Genomic DNA, 13352 nt, shown 5'->3' on the forward strand with positions numbered 1-13352 from the left:
GTTATGACCCAGACAACCTGTCATCCCAATTTTAAACATTTCCTGTGAAAGAATGAGTTTTCACAGGTAATATAGTTTGGTTCTTAGAATTTTGTGTGCCCTCTTAAAATAGAATTGCCCATAATAAAGGAACCTGACTGCCTAAAACCAGAACTCTTAACAGTAATGGCTCTGCCCTCATTCATTCCCTCAGTGATTATTTACCGAGCTCAATTTGTGTGCCAGGCTCTATACTGAGTTATATAGACAACTGGGAACTGAAACCAACCTAGTCCTTATATGCATGGAATTTTCAGTCTGTTGCAGGAGACATCCTTCCAAAACTTGCACAAATCAGGGAGGCTGGTTAAATGGTATATGGTGCTATGAGCATTTGGAATTGGGGTGAGAGGATGTATATCAAGAAAGTCTGCTCTGAGAAGCCTTATTTAATCCTTTACTACCTTTTGCAGTTTCTTTATCATTGACCCCATTTTCCTGATGAGGTAATGGAGACTCTGAGAGATTAGTATCTTGCACCGAATCACACAGCTAATAATCAAACCCACATCTCATGATACCAAGTTTGATATTCTTTTCCTACACCCAGCCTTTTTGTTTGTCTGTTTTTGGCCACTCAGCATGTGGGGTCTTAGTTCTCCAACCAGGGATGGAACTCGTGTTCCCTGCAGTTCAATCTTGAAGTCTTAACCACTGGACCACCAGGGAAGTCCCTACACCCAGCCTGTTTGACGTCAACATTTAAGAAGAAAGTTAACTCGGATATTAATGCATATATATGAAGTATAGAAAGATGGTATTGATGAACCTATTAGCAGGGCTGCAGTAAAGATGCAGACACAGAGAAGAGACTTGTAGATGCTGTAGGGGAAGGACAGCGTGGGACGAATTGAGAGAGTAACATGGAAAATATACATTATCTTAGGTAAAATAGATAGTGAAAATTTGCTGTGTGACCGCATAGAGGGAAGGGATGGGGAGGAAGGTAGGAGGAAGTTTCAACAGGGAGGGCACATATATATACCTATGGCTGATTCATGCTGATGTATGGCGTAAACCAACACAATATTGTAAAGCAATTATCCTCCAATCGAAAATAAGTAAATTTTTAAAAAGAGGGCTAAGAAAGTTGACCTACAGTAGAAGGCTGGAAGGTATGAGAGAAGTAGTGGAAGAGAAGATGGCCTCCTGAAAGGTGATATGAAGGTAGTGACAGTGGGGAGAGAGCAGTTTCAGAGCAGTGAGGTGAAGGGCTGAGGCCTGAAGGGGCGGTGAAGAATGAAGCTAATGAGTGGTACCACCATGTTCAAGAAGGTGATGGGGTAGGAGAGAGCCACCAGCAGCAGGGGAGGTATTTCTGGCTGCCTGGGAGTTAACATGGGCATTCGTGAGTGGTCAGAGCTATACCCAGAGCTGAGTTAGGGCACCCACACACTTAGACCTCTAAGAGAAGCATCAGTTGTGCAGGGTTGAATACTAGGGTTGTGAGAGGTTAAGGTGACTTCATGAGTGTAAAAAGGCAATTCTGAGGGTAAGTTTGCCTTGGAGTCTTATATTGTACTCAATCTACTGTCTATTTGGTTGTTGATTCCTTTTAAGAAGAGGTCCCTGAAAGTTATTTGAAGTGCTCTGTCAGGATACAGACCTTTGATTATTTTTCAAGCAAACACTGTTGAGGCTATCAACATGAGGTCATAGGGTATTTATGGTTATAGTTAGAAAATGACATCATGGATTAGTGCTTATCTAAAATGTTTTAACTTGGTTACTGTGTAGTTATTTTTATCTGTCTCATGTACTTTGGGCTATGTTTTCTGTCCTGTGTTTTGATTGCTACTGCTAATTTTGTTTTAAGATCATAAAATGGCTTTAGACTTCTCTGAAAGCCCATTACTTATTGGCATGTTTTGATTTTTGACAGATTCATGTGTTCCTCCAGGCTTTTAAAATACATTCATAGCAGTAACAATAATTTATTTGGGGGATTGGTGTTGTTTCTAAATCTTACTGAAAGATTCGATCTGAAAGAGAGAAAATTATAAAATTCACTTCCAAAGTTGGGGGATTTTAAAAATCAGGCAGTCGAAGCATCTACTATCATTTTTTGGATGTGACTTGCAAGATGATTTCAGCATGTGAAATATTTAATAGGAAATGGGTCTTCTCTTTCTGTGTGTTGAGGTCCTTTATTTTCTAGCCTTGTCTCTCTTATGACTCAGGTGTTAATTTCTTGGGAAGAATCTCTGTCCTTCATTCTCTCTTAACCCCTCAAATTGCCTATCCAACTCTGTGCGACCCCATAGAAGGCAGCCCACCAGGCTCCCCCGTCCCTGGGATTCTCCAGGCAAGAACACTGGAGTGGGTTCCCATTTCCTTCTCCAGTACATGAAAGTGAAAAGTGAAAGTGAAGTCGCTCAGTCGTGTCCGACCCTCAGCGACCCCATGGACTGCAGCCTAGGGATGATTAATCTCTGGTATTATATCCTAGTCCTGCCCAGCCCCGCACCGTGTTTCAGAAACCAGTCTGTAAACATTAGGTAAGGCTAAACGGTGACTCCTCCCTGTGTGCCCCCTTTTCCCCCAGTTCAAATTATCTGAGAGCTAAGGCATGTGGGAATTGTCATTTTGTCCATGTGTTTAGACCCAGGGGAGAGAAGTAATCATTACCATTGATTACTACAGAGAAGACTACTTTAACACCGTGTGCTGGGCTAGACCCTGAGGGCACAGTAGTGAGCAGTGAGGACATAGTCCCTTCTCTTGAGGCCCTTACAGTGTATGGAAAAGAAATATCCTGAAGACAGCATAGCAGAAAGGTCAACCAAGCTTATTAATGAGTAAGACATATAGTCCTCATTTATTATTGAACACATATTTATTGAGTCACTACCATGGGATGGGCTTCTGAATGGGGAGTGATTGTAGCAGTGAGGTAGAGGGACACTCCTGGTGCAGCTCTTCAGGCAGTATCTTTGTTTATGTATGTTATTGGTGATGTTGATATTTTGTCTACTATCGTAGTAACTATCACACCTTTGAAATTTGTATTAATAACACTTGTTTGACCAAACATTTCGCTTTGGTTTTCTTCCGAAACATGTCACATTAAAATATGACAGCCAGTTCCAACTATCAGGGTGTATTTCCTGTTCACGTTCGTTTTTCCTGGTCAATAACATGCAATAGTAAGCAGTATAACTGGCCATAACTGACATGATTATCTCTATATATTCCGTGTCGTTTCTTACAGTTATTGCCAGTTTTCGAGGAACTGTGCCATATGGTCTGTCGTTGGAAATTGGAGATACAGTTCAGATCCTGGAGAAGTGTGATGGTAAGTAGACTAGTATTGATTGTTTGCAGTTGGGTAAACGATCTCCTCTGCATTAGGCAGCTCATAAAATTTACAAATTCTTTTCATACTTCTATTAATCTCTAGGATTTTCCCCTTGGTCACAATGAACCATTTTTTACAAAACTATTTTCTTGCATGTTCAATGTTTGGCTTATGGGAAAACATTGTTTGGTATTTTTAAGCTGATTATATTTTTTCCTAATATTATTTATTTATATTCGCTAGATGCAATTGAGACTGTTGAATTTCTGAGAGTTCATGACTCAGGGCCAAACTAGAAGGCCCTTCTTGGAATGTCAAGAGTCTGGTGGGCTCCCCAGGACAGAAAGAAACAGAGAGCCAGAGCAGAAATGCTTTAACCAAGGTTGGGTAACCAGATTCCTTGGGGTGGGACTCCTGCCCTAGCCAACTCTGCTCTAGTTCTGTAACCGCTTCCTCCTCACCTCCCCCAAATTTGGACTGAAATTATTTACTCCATTTGAAATGTTAAGTGAACTTGTATGATTAATTTATATAAGAGGTACCTCATTAAATCAACCTAGTATGTTTTCAAATGCTTCTGTTCCTTGTAACAAAACATCCTTAAATGCTAGTCCTTAAAAAGATCCCAGATAAAATGACTACTCTTTTTTTTCTTAACAAAATGGCCGTATTGTAAAGTCCCATCAGCATATCCAAAGATATGGTTTTCCTCTCAATACGTTGTCCTTATTAGGAATTTATAATATGCTAAGACTCTATCATATTAAGGTTCATTATTGATAAAATTGTGTTTTCCCAAATAGAACTATTACTTTTATTTAAAGCCTGTCATTAAATGGTGGTGATACATGGACATTTATTTTGTCCAGTGTCACTGATATATTTAAAAATATAAGGTTTTTCTCTGTCATTGCCAGATATATTTTGTCTGTTTCCACTTTGTTTACAGATAAATATAAAATCTGTTATGAATGGATGAAAATATACTTCTCAGCTTATGGGAGCTGTTTTGTAATGTAAAAACCTTTCTGTATGGTGTAGTTGGACAGGGACCTCACTGTGACATTTCTGCAATTCTCAAGAAGTTTTGGTTACTGTTAAAATAATTGTTTAAGGATAGATATATTTCTTGGGTGGATGTCTTTGAGGAATCTAATAAATCCTGACATTATAGAGTTTGCAATTCTTAATTCATTCTACTCTTTCCAGGCTGATTATAAAATGATGTTTTATAAAATGTTTTTTTAAGAAAACTTATGAGGAACAAAAATATTTAAATACAAAACTCAAATACTTCTTTCTAAAAATTCAATTAATCAAAAAGATTCAATTCAATAGAACATTGGTTTTATGATAAAATAATTTCTTCTAATAAGCAAAATGGTTACTATAGTTGAAGAAACAATAAGTTGAAAGGAATACATTTATAGGAGGCTGTATATTAGCTTCCTGGAGTGAAAAATGGTAACCCACTCAAGTATTCTTTCTTGGAAAATTCCATGGACAGAGGAGTCTGGAGGGCTACAGTCCATGGGGTCACAAAGAGTCAGACACAACTAACCAACTGAGCACACACACAGCACACGTATATTAGCTATATAAATTCATATAAATATGTATACCCTGTAATTGTTTTAAACTCTAAAAAGTTATGTTCCCCCTTAAGGACAGTGCTGTAAAACTGATTGAGTCACTTTGGAGGTTAAGTAATAGACATTCTGCAGAATAAAAATTATGGTGAGTCAGTTGGTGGGACATTGTCTGGATGAAAGCATGCCATTAATGCTGTAAGTGGATGAGACCTGGCTTCTTTCTTATGCTATCAGACTGATCCTTACCCAAGATGGTAGACAATGTGTGAGCTCAGTACAGAATTGCTGGCTAAGCACTGGTCTTTGGTGGTGGAGTCAGGGCTTTGTATTCAGGCAAAGACAGTTTGGAACTATATTAAATCTTGTGTAGATTCTTGAATTTCTTTGAGATATAGTGTGACATTTTATAAAATGGAATGAAACTAAGCTCAGAGAGGTCACTTAACTTGCCCAAGATTCAACAGCTAATACTTATTGATAGTAAAACCAGAATTTAAGCCCAGTACTCTGATTCCCAAACCTTTACTTCCATTATGCATGTTTGTATTTTTTATGTATATTTCCAATACAATTTTTAAATGATTTTATTGATAGAAGACTTAAACTTGTAGTCACTTAACTTTTATAGTCTAGCCTACTTCCAACTCCCACATGTTTATACCTAGAATATCTTCATGTAAGGTAAAATTCTGTCAGCAAAGGATACATTGATTTCTAACCATTTCTTCAAAGTCTTGTAATTATTTATTGAAATATGACCATGATTATTTCTCCACAGGCTGGTACAGAGGATTTGCCTTAAAAAACCCAAATATCAAGGTAAAAATAATTGCTTTTAACTGGAATTATGGGATTTTAAGAAAGACAGTTAATTTACTTTATTTCATTATACAATTGAAATTACAGTTGGGACTCTTAGTTGAAATACTAAACGGCAATACAGATTTTCATAATTTTGGAAATTCCTTTGAACTTGGATTATACTTAAGACACACTATTCAAATGATAATCCTGTGTAGCTCTTGAAATTTATACTGAGAGGACCTTAATAAGCTCATTATATATAAACAAAATCTTTTTGAAGTATGAGTTTTGCAGAGAGCTAAATTAAAATTCAGGCAGCAGAAATATATATTCCAAAAGAAATAATGAATAGAGGTATTTAATCTTTGTTTTCTGTGATATCATTTGTGAAAGTTGATGTGGAGAGTGGTTTATTTTAGGTATGTTATGAGTCCCTTTAGGTGTGAGGAGGTGAAATGTGGGAGAATCAAATTATAAAGAGTCCGTCTTTCTTACCATTCCAGACAAAAACTAAGACTCATTATCAGTTATATATTTATATAAATCCTGAGGAATTATAGTAGGAAGTAATATGAGTTTTCTTTTACCTTTCCTTTGTGTAGTTTATGATGTTAACACTAATCCTTACTTCTATATTTTTCAACTTTGTTCCTATCTTCCCATCTTTACCCATGCTACCCACATTCACTAATATTTTCTTACATGCCATGTTCATTTTTTGGTTTAATTCTGGTTTTCTAAGGATTGTAGATAAGAAAGTGTGTCATTTCTCATTTCCAAAATATGTTATCTAATCTATTTTGCCTGCATTTCTGTTTAAGTATACCTTTTTTCCTGGATCATCCAACTGTGTTAATTACTTTATTTCATTTATTTTAGGTCATTCTAAAGGATAGTCTATACTTTAGCTCTCATTTAAAGTTATTTTTGGACATCTGCGGGCACATGCATATGTAACTTCAATATTTTTCATTTAGAACATACTTTAAAAAGTGTTAAGATTTTTTGCTTCTATTTCTCTTCTAAAGAACCTCAATTTCTGACTTCTTGTTAATTCCAATAATTACTCTAATTTGCTATTCCTACCATATTGAGGTAAATTTAAATTCCAAAGGAAAAAAATGGTGTTTTTTTTTTTTTTTTTTAAAAACCTATGCCTATTTACTACTGTTGTATATACAGAGCTTGCTAGTTAAATTTTATATTATCCTTGGACCCACAGTGGTGATAATGTATTCAAATGACATTTGTTTTTCCTAAATATTTAATTGAATTTTCCATTTAATTGTACATAAAAAATCATTCAGAGAATATTGTCATTTAATGGATAATAAAATTGCTCTTTTTAAAATTTTTTTTTCAATTTCTCATTTAGAACAAAGGAACCATTTCCTTGCCCTAGCCTTTCCCTACAATAAAGAGCTTTAAGCTGGCTTGTCTTCTTTTGTTTAATTTTTGTTCCATCAGAATGGCAGCCCGGTGATGATTTGCTGCTATGTTTTCATTAAGGATCATTCTTAAACATGTAAAATACGTACTGTTTCTAAATTCATAGTAGTGGTATTTTTTTAGTATGTATTTTCAAATAGACACATGAATAGTTTGAAGAGAAGAAAAAGAACTGCAACCAAAAGAAGCAAACTAAAACCCCTTTTTTCAAAACTGCAATATTAAAAAAATTTATTTAACATGCTTTCCATATAGAACTCTTGAAAATACAAAAAATTTCTGTTATATAGAATATATTTTTGAGTGGGATTTAATGTTTTGATTATCTCTAAAGTATCTCTAAATTTGTAAACTGATAAATATTCAAAATAAAATTACTGGTTCTAAGCTACAATGGATTTCACCTAGAGAATGTGTTAGAGATTTCATCTTCCTGGTATTGTTATGGTTGTGTGGTGATATTTTATATATATGACTTATGAAATTTATTCTGCTGTAATAGACATAACCTTCACATTTTCTCTTCCAGGGTATATTTCCTTCCAGCTACGTTCACTTGAAAAATGCCTGTGTAAAGAACAAAGGGTAAGAAATAAATTTTATTGATGGAGAGTTTTCACACAATCATTGCCTATTTTGGAATTTGAAAGACTTATTGTCTTGAAAAAATGAATCGATTCTTGCCATTGTTTGTGTTGTTAGATAAAAGACAGATGACATTAAGGCAGTTTGTGGAGAAAATGAAAGAACCACATCTGTATGTTGGACAGCAGTACAATCTAGGGCACTGGAGGTCTCTCATTGCCTGGAAATTGTGGAATCTACCTAATCTTAAACAAAAGGAGTTGGTTCTTCTTGGTTTCCTGTTGTGTAGGGAAGCAAGCAGTCATAGCCATCACATGCTGAGTCATATCTCAACCCAGGAATTTCCTAGATTCACTACTGATCATAAGTAGCTGAGTCTGCCATTATTTTCCTAATTTGGGCTTAAAAACATATCCTTGTGTGTTATTGTTATTATTCAGTCGCTAAGTCCTGTCTGACTCTTTGAAACCCCATGAACTGCAGTGCGCCAGGCTCCTCTGTCTCCCATGATCTCCCAGAGTTTGCTCAAATTCATGTCCATTGAGTGGGTGATGTTATCCAACCATCTCATCCTCTGCCAACCCCTTCTCCTTTTGTCTTCAGTCTCTCCCAGAATCAGGGTCTTTTCCCATGAGTCGTCTCTTGACATCAGGTAGCCAAAGTATTGGAGCTTCAGCTGATGCTGAGCTTCAGCATCAGTCCTTCCAATGAATATTCAGGGTTGATTTCCCTTAAGATGGACTGGTCTGATCTCCTTGTAGTCCAAGGGACTCTCAAGAGCCTTCTCCATCACCACGATTCCAAAGCATCAGTTCTTCAGTGCTCAGTCTTCTTTATGGCCCAACTCTCACAACCATACATCACTACTGGAAAAACCACAGCTTTGACTTCTGTTGGCAAAGTGACATCTCTGCCTTTTAATATACTGTCTAAGTTTGTCACAACTTTCCTTCCAAGGATCAAGCATCTCTTAATGGGTCCAGTCACTGTCTGCAGTGATTTTGGAGCCCCCCAAAATATAATCTGTCACTGTTTCCAGTTTTTCTCCATCTATTTGCCATGAAGTGATGGGACCAGTGTTGAGTTTTAGGCCAGCATTTTCATTCTCCTCTTTCACTCTTATCAAGAAACTCTTTCGTTCCTCTTCACTTTCTTCCATTAGAATGGTATCATCTACATATCTGAGGTTGTTGATATTTCTCCTGGCAGGCTTGATTCCAGCTTGTGACTCATCCAGCCTGGCATTTTGCTTGATGTACTTTGCATATAAGTTAAACAAGCAGGGTGACAATATACATCCTTGAGGTACTCTTTTCCCCATTTTGAACCAGTCCATTGTTCTATGTCAGGTTCTAACTGTTGCTTCTTGACCTGCATATAGGTTTCTCAGGAGACAGGCACGGTGGTCGGGTATTCCCATCTCTTGAAGAATTTTCCACAGTTTGCTGTGATCCACACAGTCAAAGGCTTTAGTGTAGTCATTGAGGCAGACAATGTTTTTCTGGAATTCTCTTGCTTTCTCTGTGATCCAGTGAATGTTGACAATTTGATCTCTGGTTCCTCTGCCTTTTCTAAACCCATCTTGTACATCTGGAAGTTCTCAATGCACATACTACTGAAGTCTAGCTTGAAGGATTTTGAATATAACCTTGCTAGCATGTAAAATAAGTGCAATTGTCTGGTAGTTTAAACATTCTTTGCCACTGCCCTTCTTTGGGTTTTGAATGAAAACTGACCATTTTTAGTCCTGTGGCCACTGCTGAGTTTTCCAAATTTGCTAACATATAAGTGCAGCACTCTAACAGCATCATCTTTTAGGATTTGAAATAGCTCAATTGGAATTCTGTCATCTCTACTAGCTCTGCTTATAGTAATACTTCCTAAGGCCCACTTAACTTCACATTCCAGGATGTCTGGCTTTAGGTGAGTGACGATACCATCATGGTTATCCTAGTCATTAAGACCTTTTTTGATAGTAGTAGTAGTCAGTCAGTTCAGTTGCTCAGTCGTGTCCGACTCTTTGCGACCCCATGAACTTAAAGTATTAGATTGAAAATATATTTCTAATACTAATAATTGCCACTACTATTAACTCTTTTAATGAATGTGTGTCCTTCAGAAATGTTGTGCAGATATAACCCACCAGAAGTGAGTCAAGCAGAGTTATCAGTCCTTTTGGAGTTCTCCAACCAGTGTCTATCCAGCCCTCCTCAAGTAAACCAAGGGACCGTCCAGAAAACACATGCTTACTCTTTGTTCTGACCTTTCTGGCCTAGTGATCTGGGTCTTTCTACCCTGTCCCTTAAAGGAACCACCTGGGCCAACCCCTGCAGCCAGTCTCTTTGCTGCCTTTGCCCCAAACCCAACCCTGATCCTAAAAACCCTCCAGAGCAGAGAGCCACCCTGCCCCCATCCTACATGTAGACTGACGAAGAGAAAATAGACAGCATGCTAGCAAAGATGATGTCAAGCATCCCTCGTGTAGTTTAAGTCCTCCCTCTCTGAAAATGTGTTGTGGTGGGACATAGTTTTAATTGAAATAAGTACCTTGTTTGTTTGTCCTGGTCAGTAACTGGCAGGCATGAATATCTGGCTCCCTTGATTCTGAAGAAGTTTAAAGATGGATAAAATTGTCTCAAAATTTGGTCCTGTTAGTTTAAGACTTGGTGTGGGTTCGACACCTGACACAGGGCATGATGAGCATTATACAGCAAGAGAACCTCAGGGTAGAACCAAAGTTTATTTTCTTAAATAAAAAAAAGTTAGAATTGATGGAGACTTTAGGTTCTAGGACCGTTAACTGGAAGAAAAACTTTAACCTGAAAACATTCGAGAACATGTATTGCCAGATGATTGCTTTCCCAGAGAGCAATCTCTTTAGGCTTTTGATGTTGCCTGTCTTATTTTAAGGGGATTAGCAGACTGATGGCCCACCAGGACAAAATAACTGCAATGTACATCTCAGAATAACTCAACAGAATATAATTTCAGGGGCAGCTACTTATGCCAGACCGTTTGAATGTTGATTTTGGTATAATTAAGAGGAAACAGCTGCCTCACCAAAAATGGCAATTTTGTGCTTCTTAAAAATGTACATTTTGGTTGAGCAAACCCCAGACCAACTTCCCACAGACTAAATTGCCTTTATATTCTTTCCTGGGTCTCAGAGCAGTGCAAAACTGATGGGGGTGCGAGGTGGGGGTCCTTTAATTATAGTTTGTGAATGGTGAGGTCACTTCTTTGTAGTTTAATTCTTGCTGTGGGCATGTCAGTTTTTAAATGTTAAGTAGGTTGTTGAGTTTTCTTGGGAATTCATTGTTCCTGCCCAGACTTTGTGTTCTATCATTTTATAATGTCTGTCTCTAAATACTCATCATTTAAATTGCAACAGCTGCTTGAAAAGCAAAATAAATGCACTACCATTTGAAAATGTCAATTATGTAGACTTGATAAAAGGTTCTGTATATGTCAAAGTTCATATATTACTGTTTACTTTTATTTCTGGTTTTACATCTTCAACTATGTTTAAGCTCTAGAAAGAAGTAAAATATTCACAGGGTATTTTAGCAGCAGTATGAAATGAGGCTTTGTTGGTGAAGAAATCAAGGCAAGATTTTAATTCCCATACTTGCCGAGAAAACTTTACAAAAGACAATTATGTACACTTTGGACTTAACATCAAGAAGGAACACATAACAGTTAATAGCCTCATGATAAGAAATAAAAATTTCCCTTGATCATCTGCTGAACACTGAATATTGTCCTTAGAAAAAGATACTCAAATGAAGAAGATAATCCCCCTCAGTATAGTCAATTATCATTCTTTTGGGAAGTAGAATTAAAGGCACTTACCCATTTTAACCTGCACAGAAATGAAGAATTTAGAAAAAAGAAATGAGAGATGAAAAAATAAAGGTTATTATATGTCAAACATAGGATGCAGAAGACAAATTCAATCTGGTTTTTTCTCTCCATCTCCTTATATATATTCTCAACATCAGGACCACCATAGATACCCTGCTAATATTGGTATGAATATTTTCCAAGTATAGTTTCTGACACACAGAAAAGAAATAGAAGGAATATATTGCCCTAATCATGGAGAGGAGCATTCTGCAATGGATATTCAAATACCTGTGATGTCTTCTGAGATGCGTGACAACATTACTGATACTAGTAATCGTTTTTCATGGTCCTGTTTGGAAGTAATAAAAATGAGGTGTTAATGAGATCAAGTGAGTATTCAGTCAGTACCTCAGTGTCTAGTTGTTTATAATACTGAGTGAGTTTGGCCGTTTGCGGCCATCATATCACGATCATTGAATGAGCCTTTCACTTTCTTTGAGCCCAATGGCCATAGCGCTTGGAAGGCAAGAGCCATCTCACAGTCTAGATGGCCTGGTAACCTCAGGTTACATACAAGGACTTTTGGGCTTGGAGAATTTGAGTGAGTTGCTGTTCAGAGATCAGACTGTGCCTGGAGCACAACCTCACTGGTAGTGTTGCTTCACCACACTGCTTAAACTTTGATCTAGGTGAAGTGCTTGGTCATTCTGGTGTTGTCCTGCCATAACCCACATCACATTCCTCACACAAGTTCATATTCAGATCCTGGTTTCTGTTTGCAGAACCAAAAATAACTAGGCAGCTTCCTTTCCTAGTTGGTCTTTTAGAATATTTAAAAGATTACCGTCTATGTCATTTGCATATATACTTGTTGTTCAATTTCACAGACAATTTGAAATGGTTATTCCCACTGAAGACTCTGTGATCACAGAAATGACATCAACATTAAGAGACTGGGGAACTATGTGGAAACAACTCTATGTGGTACGTAACTTTTTAATGGTATCGTTTTTTCAGTAGAGAATTGTTTCAAGAAATATCTAAACAGGGGTGAGTGTCAACTAATATTTGAGAACCTGCTGTAAGTCACTCCCACTCCTCCGGGAATCAGGGATAGAGAGCTTAATACAACATAGTCTGACTTTTATTCCTGTGTCCATCCAGCATGGATTTTCTAAGTTCTTTTTCAAGCTGTATGAAAGTAAAAAATTACTTTCCTGGCATCTAATCAAATAGGATCATTTACATGGAACCTAGATTTAGGCTTTCTGAATAATTTTAATTGTCACAGAGAAATAAGCTTTTTTTCAATATAATTTTCATAATGGTGACATTCAATTATATTCTAATTCTCTGTACATTGCTCAGGTATACTAAAAATGATAGGCTATTTAGAATCAATGAGAAGATTCTAGAACTACAAGAGAAAGGAATGTTTCTTGGGAAAAAAAGGAGTCAGTGTTTTGGGTATATACGTATATATATGGCTTTCCAGGTGGTGCTAGTGGTAAAGAACCTGCTTGCCAGTGCAGGAGACATGAAAGTTGCAGCTTCGATCCCTGTGTCAGAAAGATCCCCTGGAGGAGGGCGTGGCAATCCACTCCAGTAGTCTTGCCTAAAGAATGCCATGGACAGAGGAGCCTGGCAGGCTACAATTCACAGGGTCACAAACAGTCGAACACGACTGAAGCAACTTAGCACGCACACGAACACGTACCTATTTACATATTATACTTACT

General features: G+C 37.2%; 1 protein-coding gene across 4 annotated transcripts in view; it reads left to right on the forward strand.

The window, feature by feature from the left end:
• The window catches only part of DOCK4 (dedicator of cytokinesis 4), a 479778-nt gene that overhangs the window by 196546 nt on the left and 269880 nt on the right, over positions 1-13352 (forward strand). For all 4 annotated transcript variants that reach the window (XM_059885863.1, XM_059885865.1, XM_059885864.1 and 1 more), the window contains exons 2-5: positions 3251-3334; positions 5708-5748; positions 7712-7767; positions 12501-12597. In XM_059885863.1, the coding sequence (XP_059741846.1) occupies positions 3251-3334; positions 5708-5748; positions 7712-7767; positions 12501-12597 (278 nt within the window). The remainder of the gene's footprint in view (positions 1-3250; positions 3335-5707; positions 5749-7711; positions 7768-12500; positions 12598-13352) is intronic.

This window comes from Bos taurus, chromosome 4 (genome assembly GCF_002263795.3).
Source record: "Bos taurus isolate L1 Dominette 01449 registration number 42190680 breed Hereford chromosome 4, ARS-UCD2.0, whole genome shotgun sequence".
Classification (NCBI taxonomy): Eukaryota; Metazoa; Chordata; class Mammalia; order Artiodactyla; family Bovidae; genus Bos; species Bos taurus.